The 19,018-nt window shown below is 40.0% G+C and overlaps 1 protein-coding gene across 1 annotated transcript; it reads left to right on the forward strand.

The window, feature by feature from the left end:
- Nucleotides 1-1,690: 1,690 nt before the first annotated feature.
- TMEM167B (transmembrane protein 167B) lies at nucleotides 1,691-18,763 on the forward strand. The gene is made up of 3 exons (XM_072424252.1): nucleotides 1,691-1,782; nucleotides 15,919-16,050; nucleotides 18,221-18,763. Exons 1-3 carry the CDS (start codon nucleotides 1,773-1,775, stop codon nucleotides 18,301-18,303), a joined length of 225 nt encoding a protein of 74 aa, XP_072280353.1. The 5' UTR covers nucleotides 1,691-1,772; the 3' UTR covers nucleotides 18,304-18,763.
- Nucleotides 18,764-19,018: the final 255 nt, after the last annotated feature.

The raw sequence follows: 19,018 nt of genomic DNA on the forward strand, positions 1-19,018 counted from the left end.
CAGAGAGCCACCCTGCATAATGGAAAATTTGCTCTCTTAAAATTAAATGTTTTTATCTTTCCTGCTACCCAGATTCTCTTTTATTTGCACATTTGTTATAAGCTCTGCATTTTTAGAAAGAACTAGGTCCAGCAGAGTATAATTTCTAGTTGGGGCTTCTATAAACGGTACCATAAAATTATCTTGTATTAAATTCACAAATTTCCTCCCTTTTGCTGTTCCTGTAGTACCATTACTCCAGTCAATGTCAGGGTAGTTGAAATCTCCCATGATTAAAACACTTCCACTTTTTGCTGCTTTTTCATATTTATATTCATACCCCTGCTATACAAGTCCCCATATTCCCCTGAGGAAACCAACTAGGCGAAACGCGTGGGGATTGAGACTGTACATATATCTTGAACATCTTAATATTTAGCAGAATTGTTTGATGGAATTATTGCTTTGCAAATCACAGTTTAATTGAATAATTTGTACATCGCACCTGTTATAAGTAAACTTGTATTGATTTTATGCCAAAAAAAACTTTTCTTCCCTATTGTTTCAAATATTCTTGTACATTTAGGCTTGGCATATATTGACGAACCACCAGCTATACCTTTCCCCACCTTTTTCTCTAAACTATTTTTATATACATTGTGCATACACCTCAATGCATTGTTATTGTACATTGCAGTGTTTTGTTTTTCCATTTTGCTTCCTGCTAGTCTCCCTTAAAACCAGTTACCATTTTTTTAATTAAACAATATAAATACTAGATTTCAGTTATTGGAATTTAGTTTTCCACTGTATTGAATGCTCTGGGTTTTTTGAAAGAATGTAAAGGTAATGGCATCCTGAAGTAGATATTATTTACATTATTTCATTATTATTATTTTTTTAAGGCAGCAAGGTAAAGGGTTGGCATGGGTAAGGACCTTCTTTCTGCATGCATCAAAATGCTGCGTTACGTCATAGTACATTGGATAGTGTTGTGCATTTCCTGTTTAGGGTCCTCTCATTTGGTACTGTTCTTGCATTGGGATGTATTGCGGAGCTGCAGGAAAATACACTCTAGCGCTCATGTTATGAATGAAGATAATAAAATAATTACCCTTTCAGTACTGTACTTGTAAAACACCACTTTAGCTCCATGGGGAGCTCAGTCCAGAGGTTTTGTTTGCAGAGCCATACCAGACACTGCGTTACAATGAATGTGAACTGCGGGTTATCTTTCACCTGATCCTGATAGACCTGGGAAGAGCGCCATCTGAAGGGAGACAGAGGTATAACGTATTGCACTTATTCCAAACTCCCGCGATAAATTCTCTATATTTATCCTTTAGCTCTGCAGGTTGACATCTTAATTGATAAAAGTTACGGGAACCAGAATGCCGCAAGCATCCTTTCACATGGGTACATTTATTATTACATCTGTGAGTATAAATATTTCCGATAAAATTATCTGCTACCTTAAATTTACTACAAAAACAACATTATTCCCGACGGTAAAACATGTGGTTAACAACTACTGAAGGTATGGTGATCAAAGAAATGAAATCCCATTGCTGCACTGAAGGTGGGCACCACACATCCTCCTCTCCCTGTGCTCGCCATTCACCTGTCGGCTGTTCAATTCTCGCGCCCTCCTTTTATCTCCTCTTCCTCTCACGTCGCTCGGCATTGGCGCCATGTGACCAAAGGAGCCACGTGTCATAGTGACGTCACTTCTGGATGTTTTGGTGAGGTGTACCCGGAAGATTGCTGGCAGCAAAGTTGTGTCCACATTCACCATGACTAACGGTGAGAGGGCAGCTGGGGGGCCGGGGATTCAACAGGCGGGGGTTTGTAGAGGATGTAGCAAATGTGCTAAGGACCGGGGTGCGCCGGGTCACACGGGTGGTCAGACAGGGGTTACCCTTAGGTGTGTGGAGCAGCTAAGGGGTATTTGGCACTTTCCTGATACTGTCACAGAACTGTATATGTCGAAGAACAGCATTTATTTTGCCAGCATTGCCTGCAGTTTCCAGCCTTCAATACCATTTGTGCTGTAGGGCAATTTGTATGAGAGCCAGTGTGGGGAAAGGAGGTGTTATCTAAAGTTAATGTACAGCGCTGCGTAATATGTTGGCGCTATATAAATCCTGTTTAATAATAATAATAATAATAAAGAGAGCAGTGCAGCCATGTCCTAATAAAACCCTGATATGGCTAATGGGTTTGCCATGTTATCATTTCTTTGCTGTCTCATTCCTTATAACTTATCCAATATAGATGTAATGCACAGGCTTTCAGGAACTTGAGCTGGACATATAAAGCTATGTCTGTACATCTGTCCTCATTGTCACTCCAGTGATTAGTGCCCCAATGAACCGATTGGCCGACACCTGGCGGCTTCCTGTTTCTCCTCTCCATAGAACACTCAGCACTGTTTGCATAGTTATTTTGCTCCTTCTGACAATTCTTGCCAGGGTGTACATAGGTTTAGTATTTGACAAATCAGGATAATGTTGACATGATGTTTCCACAAGCAACAGTCCAACAGCAGATCTATCTTATATATTTGCTTGACAAAGCATCAACCTTGTAATTAACAGATTACTCAGGAACATATACAATGGAAAATTGCTAATGTTTATATTATTTGTTTACAGAAGTTATGATGCCAAACAAAAATGAGTACCAACATTAGCTTCATGGTGAAAGCACTGCGTTGTGGTGTGCACAGGGTAGTCTGACACAGTGCCGGGTATATAGTAATTTGGAGTCTCCAAAACACTGAAGTATGACAACCTGTGTCACCAAAACAATAGCACCACTAGAACCTGACCACTGCCCAAGTGTCAGGACCCAATGAAACTTTTGAACCAATTTATTGGCAGTAAATTCTGCAAATAGATGACGATCATTCATTTCCAAATATCTTTTTTCTGGCCCTGTATTACTATACATCACTCTTTACTAGGCAAGAAAATACTATGGGTCTGATTTATTAAAGCTCTCCAAGGCTGGAGAAGATACACTTTCATCAGTGAAGCTGGGTGATCCAGCAAACCTGGAAGGGATCCGAGTCAAAAATTGCTAGCAAATTACTTTGAAGACCATTCCAGGTTTGTTGGATCACCCAGGTTCACTGATGAAAGTCTATCCTTTCTAGCCTTGGAGAGCTTTAACAAATCAGTGCCAATATCTCCCATTGCTTTTTAGGTTAAATAAATAAAACAAACTTTTTTTTCCCCAGTTTGGGATAGGGTAGGAAAAGATTGCTGTCTTTGTCCCTGCTGGGATGATTCATTGGGACTGATTTATCAAGCAAATGTGCTTAAGCTTGCCACGCGCATATACGATCCGTTGGACACGGCCCATTACCGCGAGCTGAGTGCTAGTGCAGTCGCCTGCTAGCTTACAGCATTGATAAATGAGCAGTGGGGTTGAGATTTCGCCAATTAAGGCGAATAATTTTCAGGAGGATCTGTTAAGCTGTTGATGGTGAGGACATAGCAATTAATTAGCGCTCACCTGGTCCATGTTCTTTGTGCACTTACAGTCCATTACACGTCAATTTGAATCTTTAGTGCTTGATCTTTTTTTTTGTGCTACATTTTTATGTTAAAATATACTGTCACACTTACCTGTTCCTCACTAAAGCACAGGCATCACTATCCTGCGCATGCAGACATTTCTGATGCTTGACGTGGCTCTGTTTCCAAGCTTTATCAACTCCATCCAATCCGCTGGCCAATCAGAAAATACCCTCCTGATCAGCCCTGCCTATTTAGCTTGCTCACAGACTGCATTTTGTGTTCATGCAACAAGTCTTCACTAAGTGGCTTGAGCTTAATCTAGTTCCTGTTCACCTGTTGCCTAATCCAGTGTTTCCTGTGTCCAGCTCCTGCGTTAACCCCTCGTTGTCCAGTCTGTTCATTCCCAGCCAACTTCTCTGTGCTGTTCCAGTCTGGCTGTGGATATCCCTGCATCACCTGTACCTCCTGTTGCTGCCAGTGCCTCCTGTGTTCCCTGAGATAGCAGTGGCATTGTGTCACTGCATTCTGTCTCTTGGATTTCCTGGCTGTTGACCCCTAGTGGGTGACCTGACCTCTCTTGCTTGCTGCCTGACTTGACCCCGGCTTTCCTTGACTATCCTTCTACGTTGTCATTTGGCATCATGCTTTGCCCACCCTAGTGTGCCCAAAGGCCGCAACCTGGCAGTAACCTGCAAAATCCTCACCATCAGAGTCTCTGGAGAAAACCTGTTTACTTCCTAGACACTGTGCCTTGGACCTTCTCAGGACTCACACCACCTCCGTGCAAGCACATACTGATTCACAAAATGTCTTCATTTATACTTTGATTTGTTGCAGTTGTTGTTTTGATACTTTGGTTGCAACACTGGAAACTAAATTATATCAAACTGTATATATAATAATTAGCACTTTATATTATATGTCATCTCATCACACAATAGTAAGAATGTTAAAAAAAAATTTAAAAGCATTTTGGATCTGATTCAAATTTCATTCTAGTTTGGCTTTTGAGAAATCTAATACAGTGGTACCTTGGTATAAGTCCTTGATCTGTTCCAGGTCCTTGGATTTATACTAAACAGGGCTTACACCAAACACATTTTCCCATAAGAAATACAAGGAAAATTATGAATCTGTTCCCCTGAAAAAAAATCCTATTGCTATTGGCATATTATACATTGATGGGGCTGTATGAAATAATTTAAGCACTGCTTAATATTAAAACACATAAATACAAAAGCAATTGGATGAAATATATGAAAATTTAACCTCCCTTTACCTTACTGAGAAGAGTCGAGTACCTACTAGGCTGGTGCTAAGAAGGGAGGAGGAGGAGATGGTATGTAATTCTCAGAAAGTTATAGCGCGGGTTGTTCCCTGAATGTTAGCAACTGGCGTACTGACGCTCGTGGGCAGTCGTGGCTTTGTCTTGAGAGAGGTAAATAAGAGTAGAGTGCGGTGTTATGACTCATTTTGACCCATACAAGTTCTAGCAGAAAGGTTGTATACCAAGCAAAATTTTGTCCAAACAGGACTTACACCAAGTTGGACTTCCAAAGCAGACTTATACCGAGGTACCACTGTATTTTAAACAGAGATTGTTGGCAAAGATGTTAAAATTCATGTTTTAAGGAACATTTAGTGATTTCACTTGTATGTGTATGCCAAAATAGATTTAAATGTATATAAATATATATGCATTTTCATTTTTACTATTTTAACTGGACTGGTTTGTGTGTGTGGGGTAGGGGAGGGGAGCGGGGATTAATCAAGTAAGTTTGCTTGTATGGTATTCATATTTTTGTGATCCTAATTATTGTTAGCTTCATCTGTTGCTCCAATGTTTTTGTGTCTGGTTTCTAATTACGGTTTCTGTTGTTTAGCAATTCTTCAGCAATTTTTTGTCATTTTATCTACAAATAATTAAGTACAAATCTATGCATGGTTTCCACTTCAAACTGCTAATTGACCCCCCTCATTGCCTTTGTCCTATTCTCAAAGTAAGATTGTCACATATTTGTATTTGAATGTATTATGTACATATTCATTTTTTATTTATTTTAATAGTCTGACGATTGCTTAATAGACTGTAGTTTTCTCTTACTCATGTTGATTTGCTATCATTGTTCCACAGAAATCCTCTTTTTATTTGTAGTAGTGTTTTAGATTTATTCTCATTGTGCTGTGCTGCCTGATCTTAGCCCTATTGTATACAAGCACACTTCCACTTGCTGTCCAAACAGGTTGTCAATTAGCTGTCCAGCTCCGTTGTATACTTATTCTAACACACTTGATGTGTGTTAAACCCCATTTATTGACAAGCTCACAAGCAGGGTCAAGCACTCCTAGAAATAAACAGATGCTCTGTTGTTGCTCAGCCTAATTTTACTCATTAAATACTGGATTGTATGCATTATTTAGGTCTTTACACAATTCAAATAGTACTAGTATATAAAACTTCCAGGGACAAAACCAGTTTGTGCCAAACATATTTTCTTGCTTTTATAGCCTTTCAGGGTGTTTATGCAGGTTCGAATGCCATTTTAGACCTTAGTCCACAATGGATTCTTCCTTTAACCAGAAGCAATATCACCCATGAATGATGCTTTGAGCCAGGCTCATGACATCAGAAATCATAGTAAGAAATAGGCAATCTTTTCAATTTAAAGGATGTTAAGCAACATGCCAAAAAAAACATCTTTGCCTATTTCTTCCTCTAATTTCTCTTGTATATGTACACACATGTAAATGCATACAAACATGAGTGCACATGAAGCAAAACAAACAATATACACATACAAAGAAAAACGTACCCGAATGAGGATCCTTCTCTGCAAAAGTGGCAGGCACTTTCAACTGATCAACAATTCATAGAAAGGAACTGCTTAACCCACCTAGCGGTAATCCCGAGTGTGACTGGGGGTGGAACCCACTTGCAAAAAGCGGTAAGTTTAAAAGCCCCTCTTGCTTGCGCCCCGCGCTCCAGCGGCGATCTAACGATCCCGCTGTGATGCTGGGGCGTCTGTCCGTCGGGAGGGGTGGCTGGGCGGTAAATCTAAAGGCAGATTACTGAGTAATTTGATTTTAAATGCCTCCCGTGTCCCAGCCACGCTGCGCCAAATTTCAGTTAGATGCGATGCACCATGCAGGACTTCTGCATTGTGCATCACATCTAACTGGTGATGCAATCAGCAATAGTGAATTCTGGGGGTGATGCCAGCAGGAAATCACCGCTGGCATCACCCCCAGAATTCACTATTGCTGATTGCATCACCTGGAAGTTGTGATGCTCGCATCCTCCTGGCCGTTTGTCAATCCAGGGGGTGAGGCAGGGCGGGACATCCCTGTGATGCCGGTGATGCTGTGGAGTGGTGGATTCTAGAGGCGGGAAATAAATATTTTTTTTTTACAGTAAAATACATATAATAAATGTAAAAATACACATTTTAGTGCACCAAGCATCATTGCCCAGTGCCCTAAATTTACATTTTGCCCACTATTAGCCCTGACCTTTTGATGACTTATAAATCACTTCCTGAATTTATCATTTGATCACTTTGTTTTTGACCTTGATTGTTCCTGACTGATTACTGGATACTTGACCACATGGCATCCAAAAGGCATCACACTGGTGCAAGCGCTGTTTTAGAGGAACTTGAAAGCAACGATAGCAATTTGGAGTCCCTTGTGGAATCGAGCGATAGTGATTCACCAGGAAATTTGTCATCAGACAGCGAAAGTTAACTGAGCCATGATTCTGAACCTGAGGTCAGTGCTGTGCGCACATGGTGCTCCACTGACCTTGATGCGGACTAAGCAGCACCACCAAGATTTCCATTAAATGGCGCACCTGGGATGAAAATTGAGGCTGAATGCGCCACCCCCCTGGCATACCTGAAGTTGTTTTTGACCGATGAAGTTATCGAAAAAATTGTTGCGGAGACAAACAGGTAAGATGCTCTGTGTTTGCACATAACATATTACTTGCAACCTTCACCACACTATATAAGAACATATCTTAAAATACCTTTTTTATTTTGTTTTATGCAGGTACGCTGGACAACAACAAGGTGCTCCACACCTGAGGTTTGCAAGAAGCAGAAAGTGGGAACTTGTGAGCAAGGAAGACATTTTTTTAGGCTTGGTGATCCTACAGGGAGTTGTGGGCAAACCCGTGCAGAAGTGGTACTGGTCCAAGAATGAAATGCTTGCCACTCTATTCTTTGGCACAGCCAGGATACCGATTTTTCCTCATCATAAAGTACCTGCACTTTGCAAACAATGAAGAATTTGATGAGACTACCCATATTGCACCAAAACGGAAGAAAATTTGGGAAGTTTCTCAAACGATTCTAAAAAATTTCCAGGAGACTATGTGCTAGACAGAGACATCAGTATTGACGAAAGTCTAATGGCTAATGGCCAGGAGAAATTGTTGCCTGGCAAAAAGGCAAGATGATGTCCCTGAGATGGCGTGACACAAAAGATGTATGCCTGGTGAGTACTGTCCATAATATCTCCACCGTTCTGGTACACACAAAACATGGGGAAAGAAGTGATGAAGCCACAGGTGGTGATAGACTACAACACCACCATGGGAGGTGTCGACAGAGCTGACCAAGCTATGACATTCTACCCAGCGATGAGGAAACAGCAAAGGAAGTACTACAAGAAGATTTTCAGGCATCTAGTTGAGCAGTGCCTATGGAATGCCTACATTCTGTACAGAAAAAATAGTTGGAGGCCTGTGAATAATCCAGACTTCATTTTGCAAGTTTCTGCATCCATAGTCAAGAACCACCAAACACCATCAGGGGCTATGAATAGACCTGGACATCGTGCTCCAACCGTTGTCCACCCAGAACGCCTGACTGGTTGTCACTTCACTTAATACATCCCACCAACCCAGAAAAAGGCAGCACCTACAAGGATGTGTGTGTTTTGCTGCACAAAGACTGATGACTGGGGAAGGAAGATCAGAAAGGAAACCAGGTTCTACTGTCCTGACTGTGATGTTGGACATTGTGCAGCACCCTGCTTCAAAATCTATCACACACGGGATGTCTACTAAAAATGTATATATTTTTTTTCTAAAATGTACATTTAATTTATATTATTATTTATCAATAATATTGCACCTTTGTTTGGACAAATTTCAGTGAGAAATTTTTGATAAATTACATTGTTGGGGTCTATTATTTCAGTATTTTTTATAATTATTATAATTTATGATTATATTTTAATAAATAAATATAATTTTTTTTACCTGGGAGTTAATCCTAAGAAATACAGGCCCACAATATAAACAAAAATTTCAATGCAAAAAAAAAATAGGATCACTTTTTGCATAAAAAACTGACTGAATTAGAACGCTAGGGGGGTTAAAAACAATTACAGTTGGACTTCCGGGGGCGAAGCCTGAAGAGCCGCCGCATTTTAGCAGAGCTCCCTGAAATCGGTACTTTATCCGACTTTAATCTACGCGATCCGTTGCCTATCACCTCTCAGGACGATGGGGGCTAGTGCAGGGAGCATCCGAGCAGTGTGGGAGCTTTCAGTGAGCGGCTTTCACGCCGCACAAACACCCCAGAGCCGGCGCCGTTTTTCCAGACCGCATGGTCAGTGGCGGCCATATTGGATGCAGAGTACACTGTTCTGGCTCTGTAAACAGGTGTCTATGACATAAAAAAAGCTGCTGAAGTGTAACAATTGGCGGTGATATATATTATTATATAATTATATATTATTATATAATAAAATATATATTTTTGGACAGTTTGGTGGACCCCTATATTATTCAGAGCGGGAAATCCTATACTGGAGAGGCGGTTTATTACTTTTCTCTCCATCCTGCTTAAGGCAAAACAGGGAATTGCTCAATCATTCATTGCAGTACCCTGGGTGGTTCAACAGATTGTGCCCTACAAGTAAGTGACTGTTCCTTAAACCTCTAAACTTAATGGGCAAGGGAAACCGCAGAATCTCTTTTTCTATCTGTTTATTGAATAACCTGGAGACCATATATCCTGTTGTACAGGGTTTTGTTTTGTCCTCTTTATCAGTATTTTAAATTGGACTGAAGCTGTAAGTGCATCATCAGTGACCCTATTTTAATATATATAACATCTTACTTATATTGCTATGGACAAATACGTTGGGAGACATTCCTCCTCTATGGGCAAGCACACCAACAAACAAAAAGTTAAACTTCCGCCTGACTCCCCTTCCTCCCCATCTCCTTCCCTATCACAATCTACACGCTCCAGGAAACATTCGGAGGGGGAAGATCAGGGCGCAGAGTCAATGCCTGCACATTGTGAATGATAGTCTCTGAAGTTTCCAAGGTTCTGCTTCCATATTTTGAAAATAAATTTGATTCTTTGCAAAAATCCACAGAAACTGCTTTAGCAAATATCTCCTCCAACACACAATCTATTGTTGAGCTGGAGCAGATAGTGAGTGACCTGGAGGACCAACTTCTGGAATCTAACACTAAAATTGCTGCACAAGGCACCATACGTACCTCGGTGGAGACTAAATTAGAGGATTTGGAAAATCACAATAGAAGATCTAACTTATGTTTTATAGGAATTCCAGAAACCTTCAAAAGGCCAAGACCTAGTTCATGTTCTTACTACTCCCCATGATGATGGCATTGAATCTGCCTCCTGGCACAAATCGCAATATCGAGAGAGCTCATAGGATAGGACCAGAACGTTAAAATGTGAACTAACGTCCACCTCCTGTAATCGCCAAGTATTTTTACTTTGCTGATAAAGAGTCTACCTTGGGTGCCTACAGAAAAGTTTGTGATGTTCAGGTGGAAGGTAATAGGATCCTGATATTCCAGGACCACTCTGCTGCAGTATCACAAAAGAGGAAGAGTTTTGCTCCAGTTTGTAAGAGACTAGTTGATATGGGACTACGTTTTTCCCTGCTTTACCCAGCCAAATTGAAGGTGTTATGGCAAGGGGGGACCAAATTGAAGATCCTGTGAATGCGGTTGATATTCTTCAATTGTCTACTCATCTTTGCAGGGACACTAATTGATAAGGAAATTCATTGGACTCCTTTTTTCTTTTCCTATATGTGCCTTACATTCCAAATCATTAGTTTATTGATATTTATGCTGCAAATTCTTTTGATGTTTACATATGTTTTGCAATATGTACAAGTGCTGTGCCCCTCTGTCGGTGTATCCCGACAGCAGGTGTTCCTTAAGTATTGTAAAAAAATGGATGAATAATGTTTTATACAAGGTTACATCAGTTATCAGTTTTGTTATTTATTGTCCACTGGCATTGTGTTCTCTATAGACAGTGTAATTTTGCAGACATTACTGTTCATTATGGTTATCTGTTTCCAAAGGCTGTAAACACAATTTTTGACTTTTTTTTAAATCTGTAGCTGCTGGCTGGGAGAGCTACAGTTCTTTTTTGGGTATTACACTATGTTTGATACATTCTTAAACCAGCCTCCATGACGACTCCTAGGTGGCATTCCTCACCATTATATGAAACAAAGCAGTTGTCTTCTTTTTGGAAGATCTACCAGAATTTGAAGGTATACAAATAGGATCCAGTGGCTTAAAAATAACTGCTTTTGCTTATGATTTGTTACTTTTCATATCTAACCCAAGAATTGTTCTGACACCCATATTAGATTTAATTACACAATCTGGATCTGTGTCAGGTTATAGCATTAATCTGGATAAATCAAAAGGATTATATTTAACCAATTTTGTGAGACCTACATGGAGTAAAGATTTTCCATTTATATGGTGTAGAGAGAAAATTCAATACTTAGGTGTGCAGATTACTAAGAACCCTCACAAATTGTACTCGCAAAATATAACACCGATTTTTAGATCTCTGAGTGACCAACTAGGTAACTGGTCCAAATTGATGCTTTTATTTCTAGGAAGGATACGTTTGATAAAAATGATTGTTTTCCCTAGACTTCTCTATACTCTTCAATCCTTGCCTTTAGTAATCAAGAAATCTGATCTCAAGACCATATATAAATTATTTTCTAAATTTATATGGGGGGGGGGGGGGGGTAAATGGTACAGGATTGAGTTTATATGGTCTACAACAACCAACCCGGAATGGGGGGGGAAATTTTCCTGATATTGAATTGTACGTTGCAGCTTCTATTTTACGATATGTTAAGGATTGGCTACATGACACATCTATATATTCTGACTCTGAATTGGATCAACAATTTATACCAAATAATATTCTAAAGTACGTTCTTCATATGCATAAGGAATTGCTCCCTGAGGAGGTAGTGTCAAATCCGTTATTATTTTCTTGTTGGTTGGTTTGGCATAAGGTAAGAGGAAAACACCTTTTAAATAGCCATTCATCTCTCATTTTGCCCTATTGGGGTAACTGGGATCTTCCTCACTTATCATATTTTTCCTTACTACAAAAGTTTTTCATACTTTAACAATCAAATCTTTGGTGGATGTCCCTACAAAGCAGCCTCTTCAGTATGAAGCTGCGGTAGATGCCTTCCCTTTTTTTGAGATCAGCGCTATTTGTTTTTATGCAGCTACAATCATATACATTGGGGGTACTTATGTCCCTTTCGGCTAAGGACTGGAAGAACCTATTGGATAATTTGCTCTTAAAAGCTAATCCCTCTGGAAAGGCTATCGCTGAAAATTACGAAACCATTACATTAGCTCTGGACTATTCTTCCAGAAAAACAGGTTTGGTTAAGTGGTCTAATCATTTTCCCAATAAAACAGCTACTGATATTTTGAAAGCATTTTCAAGGGCGTGGTTTACTCTCCCTTTTGCAATGTATAGAGAAATGACACTTAGAATTTACAATGGGGTGTATAACCCCCCATACCGTACATACTTGATGGGCTATGCCTCCACTTCTGATTGTTCTAAATATGCTCACCCTCAGGCAGGTTTGTACCATACCTTTTGGAATTGCTGGAAGATTAAAAACTTCTGGCAAGAGGTCGCCCATTATGCTACTCCTTTTTTGATTACCTATGTTCCATTGACCCCGAAATGGGCCATCTTAGGTACATTTAATTTACAAGGGGCAAGAATTACTAAAGGTGGCTGAAATTTGTTAGATATTCTTTCCTTGGTGGCTAAGAAAACGATATTACATAAATGGTTAGACTCACATCCACCAACACTCAGGCCAATCACTGAGCACTAGAGATGAATGGGCACAAGTCTCCTCATTCATGTCTAGTGCTGAATGGCTGAGAAACATAAAACCTCAGCCAGTCACAGAGCACTAGGGGTGAATAGAGAGGCTTGTCCTCATTTAACCCCTAGTGCCCTGCGATCCCTCACTGTGTTCATTGCAGCCCTGGAAATCATCCTGTCATTGGGATAACCTGTAAAAAAAAAAAAGTTTAGTTACACAAACACACACGCATTTAATAAAATAATTTAACATTAAAACCTCATCCTATTTTTTAAATATATTTTAACCCTTTCAGGGAATGAGTAAGGGGTTTTATGTACCCCTGTACTCATTCCCCAGGGTGGGGTGGTGGAGATCTGGGAGTCTCCCTATTAAAGGGGACTTCCAGATTCCAAAGTCCTGCTAAAAACGTTTATAAAAGCCCCCATTGTTTTCAATAGAAGCTTTCATAAAAGCTTAAAAACTCTTGAAAAAGCCTCCATTGAGTTCAATAAAAGCCTTTTCCCGCGTTTATCCAGCGTTTTAATTTTTTAAACGTTGCAAGCAACGTTTAAGATAACGCTCAAAAACGTGCCTGAAGGAAAAGTCCTAGTGTAGATTAGCCCATGGGAATGCATGGGGACTTCAAACATGGGCTTTAAAACCCTCAGGTTAAACGCTGGGGAAACATCCGTGTAGACTAAAGGTGCGTACACACGTCCAATAATTACCTTTAGAAACGACCGATGAACAACCGATTGGCCAAAAAAAAGTGACCATCGTGTGTATGGTCGTTCAGTGATCGTGCATGTTTCTGCGGCACACTTTCTCCTTTACATGTCCCTCCCTGCTTCGTTCAAACGATTGTATCTAGCATGTGGACACTGTTGGTGGATTATATTTGAACGATCATATTGTTACAGCATTTACAGAATTGTGCACAATGATTGTTCAAGTATAATCGTGCATAATCGTTAATCGGTCGTAATCGTTCATTTTCTAACAATAATTATTGGAAGTGTGTACCTAGCTTTAGCCTAATATTGATGTGACAGGTGCTCTTTAATATTCATGTGAAGTACAGGGGTATGTAATAGTGTTATGTATCTTTTTATGTATCCTTTTATAATGTATATTTTTACATCTGTTTGGAGGCTGTAGAAGCTCTACACAGTCCTGAAAAAAACCTGAATTTTTCCTCCTATTGACTTTAATGGTGTTCGACTTTGACATTCGACCACCCGAATAATTTTGCTCTATTCGAGCGAATAGCTGATGAATCGAATAGTGAGCTACTGAACACTACTGATGAGGACAACTTCCCATAAATGACACTTGTTTCAGGTGACCTCTGTCTAGGAAGGGATTTCTCCTATTTTGAAGATTCCCCCTTACCTGTTATATTTTCTGGACAAGAAAGAAAAGGTAATCTCTTGGACAACAAAAAACATTACAGGAGTTTTAAAGCTGAACGTCAGCCTTCCCTTCTGTCTGTACATTTATGCACTTTCCTCTTTTGTATGAAAATAATTTAGTCTGATATCAGTGAACATTGTGAGCTTCCCAAATGTGATTTAAGACCTGCATAAAGTCAGCTAGAGCTCTTTTACATACTACGGTAGATTTCAGGTCCTTCAAAAATAAAGGACCGCATGTGGTTGTTACTCAAGGCAGACTTCTAGGAATATCCTCTGACTGACCCAACCCATCAATGTTTTTTGATATTTGCATGATTAATCACAAAAACCAGCATTGTGTACTTGAGATGAGTACTAGAGAATAGGTGCTGTGCTGTTTTATTGCTCATAAAAGCAGAGACACCTAGTTTTGGCTTAAAATGCACAGTCACATGTTGTTAGCACTGCAGGTTGTGCCGCGCCGCTGCTCCTAATTGCAGGCACGGGCGCCGGGTCCTATCTTTCAGGTAACCCACTACCTATGTTCCATGCCTGTGTTTCTTTCATGCTGGGACTTGCTCTGGTGTTTGAGCTGGCGTGGGTGTGTCTCTCCTAATCTATGAGGTAACACACACACGCCCTCTGTTTTCTACAGCCCATGGCTGGTTTCCTGCAGGTTTTTTAAAGGCACCTCCTACTACAGGAAGTTGCCTGAGCAATCTCTGGTTTACCCTGTGTAACGCTCAGTGCTAAGGTGTTTTCTCTGTTTTTGGACTCTGCCTGTTTGCTGCCTGACCCTGACCTCGGATTACGTTTCTTGGACTTTGCCTGTTTGCTGCCTGACCCTGACCTCGGATTACGTTTTTGGACTTTGCCTGATTGCCGCCTGACCCTGATCTTGGATCCTTGTTTCTAGACTTCTTGGCCACACAAGCCCCTCGGTGCTTGCACCGGGTTTCCTGACTCCTGTGGTCAGCTGCCACTGGCCTGGGGATTGCTCTGGAGTGGCACCTGGCAGCTACCCCGCAGCCCAAGCCTATTCTCACCATCAGAGGCTCTAGCGAAGACCTGGTAGCGGCTTAGTCACGCCCCTCTGGAGTATACCCAGTCAGTGGCACAGTGGGTCCACACCCGCTTGCATAACACATGTGCTAGGAATAGTTAGTGCTTTCTACATCGGAATCTAAATTTTACATATTCTTCAAGAGCCTTCATTGATCTCTGTAGCTACATTTTTAATAACACCCATGATAATACAAATAATCCTGTATGGAGGGAAAAGCTTCAGAGGAGGACTGTTGGTAACTGGGTGGTGAAAACTGCACAGTAAGATCTGATTAAGTGTATGGGTCTTTTCCTGTTTCTGTGTTATAGAGGTGGCTGTTGTGATCAATGATGTGAGCTGGCAACCTGGACTAAGTCACAAGAGAATACGAGCCATTTTGGACTTTCAGTTGACTGCAGCAAAGGCTCAAATGTGGTCCCAGCTGCTCCCATTCCACCATTTGGGATCTGCATTTTGTGCAAATGGTTTGGCTGTGATTCAATAGTTTCTAGCCATGTGTTTGATTTTCCTCCTCCAGAGAAAACTCAAGGACAACACATGCAAATGCACTGACCTGTCAAAGCAGTAATTTGCCAGGGAGCAGCTAACTGTATGGTATTGAAAAAATGAAGTATGAATGTACACACACACACACACACACACACCAAAAACACCAAATGTTTTATTTTTAAAAAAATAACTTTATAACTTTCTTTTTCTTTCAATGAGCTTGCTCCCACTGCAGATCTGCATTAACATAACTTACCTCAAACTTTTTTTTGATAAATATGCATTTTGTTTTTTTTGATAGCATATTCTCTGGATGGACTCCTGGTCTTTTCTCTTTTGTTTATCTGCACCTGCGCTTATTTCAAGAAGGTGCCACGATTACGCACTTGGCTTCTGTCTGAAAAGAAAGGAGTATGGGGAGTTTTCTATAAAGGTGAGTGAGCACTGCAACAGCAATACGTTACCTGTTCAAGCAGTCTTTTTTATTGTTATACATTTTTATTACAATACCCTACTTTAGACCAAGTGATTCCATAAATTGGCCTCTGTGTTTCTCTTTATAATGCAGGCAGATCATAGCTGATGGGAGAAAGCAGCAGGATACTGTACATGGCATTCTGAAAAAAAATCATCCTGTCAACAACCCTTAGCCCTGAAGCAAGCAGTGGGCTAGCTGTTGGGAGGAGCTATGCAAATATCAAAATACATTGATAGATATTTTCTGGGGCAGTGGGTGATTATTCAGACTTTTTCATTCAGACTTCTCTAAGTAACATAAATCTTCCATATATATTATCCCACACAAACTCTTCACAAAAATAAACAAGTACCGGTACTTAATGCACATCAACAGTAACACCATACTAATACAATAAGCAAAGATGTCAACACTCATGGCTTTCCTTTTTTGTGGTTCTACACCACCCAACACTGTTTTAGGGATGCAGTGTTCCCCCTTGTCAAGGCCTTTGTACACAAACATTGAAGTACTTGCATGCTATGCTCACTATATAACCAACAAACATGGGTATTATGAATGACTAACTAATGAATTACCAATTAACCTATCAGATGGATACTCTGTACACAGTGACTGCATTCCTATTGGTTAATGTGCCAGGAGTGTGGCCAGTGCATACTTGGCAACCATCAAGTATTTACATCACCAATTATAGAGAAGCCATCATAGGCCTTATCATTTTTTGTTGTCTCTATTAATAGACTTTGTAACCACAGAAAAAAATAGCAAATTATACCAAAAGTAAATACATGTTATCTCACATGAACTCCAACTTCTGTTCTTTTGCCCTACATGTCTCACTCACTGCCATAACCACTCTATTTCTTCACATATTCTAACTGTTTTACCACTTTCAGTGCTCTCCTTTGCCTTCTGTCTTCTCCACCACTCTTCTTTTTCTATATGTACTTCTTCTAACTTTCAAACTCTCTGTACTTCACTTCTGAAAATACTGTCACTTTCATACCTGGTAATACTCTCTCCTACTTTATTTGATCTCTATAACTTTCTCTCTAACAGTTTTAGTTACCACACATGAAAAGAGGAATCCTCTTTACAGTCAGGATTTAACAAAAAACAAAGGTTCCAGCTCTTGTGCACTAAATAACATTTGGTTTCAATTGCAGCATTGATAAACTAAATTTGTATAGCAAAATAGCTAACTAGCTAACTGTTAGTCTGTTTCCCCAAATAAAGTCCAAGGAACACAGCTTTAGAGAACTAAAACGGTGGTCGCCAAACCTTTTGGTTGTCACAGACTGCGAACAAGCTGGGAGCGGTGTGTCACTCAAAGGGTAAGATACTTCCTGAACCCAGAGTGACATCTAATGCCAGAACCGGCCCACTCTCCCATCGCAGATCTCAGCCTGACTTAATGCCTTAATGACTTTAAGGCATTAAGCAATCGCCATGGAAACCAGGTACTTGATCTTGAGTCTTTTTCTGGTAAATCTTCACAGTGGTCCCATTTACAGCTTTTCCTGGCTGTAGACTGCTCTTTCTCTTGAGTCCCCCTTTCCATTTCAGATGTGTAGTGTAGGTGAAAGACTGGGAGAGATAAACATTAACATAGGACTGGTGGGTCATTGTCCAACAAGGGGTAGGCATACCATGTAGTCTGAGCAAAAGTAGAAACAATTCTTGTTCTAGTAGTTAAAGACAGTAAAGCAATATAGGATTCCCAGACCTCAAAAAAATCATTGAACACAAGGATTCCTTAGCCAGAGAGGCTTCAATCCAGTCTATTTGAACACCAAGCACAACTTTTCTAAAAACAACAATGCTAAGGAGGGGGAATTGGGCTTTATCCAGTCGGTCCGCAAATTTTAACATTACATTGTTTTCAGGGAAGCAGTCCTCTCTGTATACTCTAGATGGCAGTCTTGTACTTTAATGGACATTGGTCAGTCATGTCAAAAGGTATGTTTGCCTAAACAATAGGACTAGCTGAGATGCTATCTCCTCCAACTGACAAACAGTGGGCCAACTGTACACTAGAAACACGTTCTAAATATGACATCACATGGTGGATGTAGAGATATAAAAATATTATTGTAACCCATATTTTATGTTTGTTTTTCAGCTGCAGTGATTGGGTCTCGTCTACACTTGGCGGTCTCGCTGTCCTGTTTTGCAATGGCCTTTTATGTACTGTTTATAAAGTGAAATTAAGTTCCCAATGTATCTCTTATGTTGCATCCCCAGCAAATTGGGACCAGGAGCAAATAACACAGGAACAGATGGAAACATTGCAACATTTGACTGTATATATACTTTCCCGTTACTGCAGTTGTTTGTGGTTCTGGGAGTATAACATGAAGAGTATAATGTGGCCAGTTTGAGATGTTCTGTCTAAATGACCTGCTAATGTTCTTTTTATTATTAATTTTTTTTTTTTTTTTTTTTTAATGACCGTGCTCTGCAGTTTGGTATAATAACTGGTTAAGAATTGATAGAATTTAGCATTTTTCACTCTTAAAATGTTATTGGCAAAACTGCGGTGGAATTATTTTCTTCTTCGTGAAAATTTTAGAATCTTTTTTTTTTAGGGACACAATTGAGCTTTATCCATGCCTTTGTTCACCATTAATAATATTGTTATTAAATATGAAAACAGTTTGCAGTCTATTGTGAAAATTGTTCATTTTTTAAACGTGTAAAAAAACAAACATGGACCTTAATTAAAACACTGGCATACAAAGGTGGCTAGGTATTTCTGTATCTACAGCCTTTCAAGTCTGCAATACCTTATCTACGGCACCACTCACTGCTAGTCTTGAGAGAAATTTGGAGTGCAATTTGGTCATTTTACTTTATTGTGCAGTATTTTATTGGCCGGAGGCTCGGAGATTTTCTTACTGAGTGCTTTAAACTTGGGCTT

Source organism: Pyxicephalus adspersus, chromosome 1 (genome assembly GCF_032062135.1).
Source record: "Pyxicephalus adspersus chromosome 1, UCB_Pads_2.0, whole genome shotgun sequence".
NCBI lineage: Eukaryota > Metazoa > Chordata > Amphibia > Anura > Pyxicephalidae > Pyxicephalus > Pyxicephalus adspersus.

What these genes read in the sequence shown, in the direction of transcription:
- TMEM167B (XM_072424252.1), top strand. An exon ending in ATGGGGAGTTTTCTATAAAG is followed by an intron (nt 16,051 to 18,220) that starts GTGAGTGAGCAC and finishes TTTGTTTTTCAG; the next exon opens with CTGCAGTGATTGGGTCTCGT.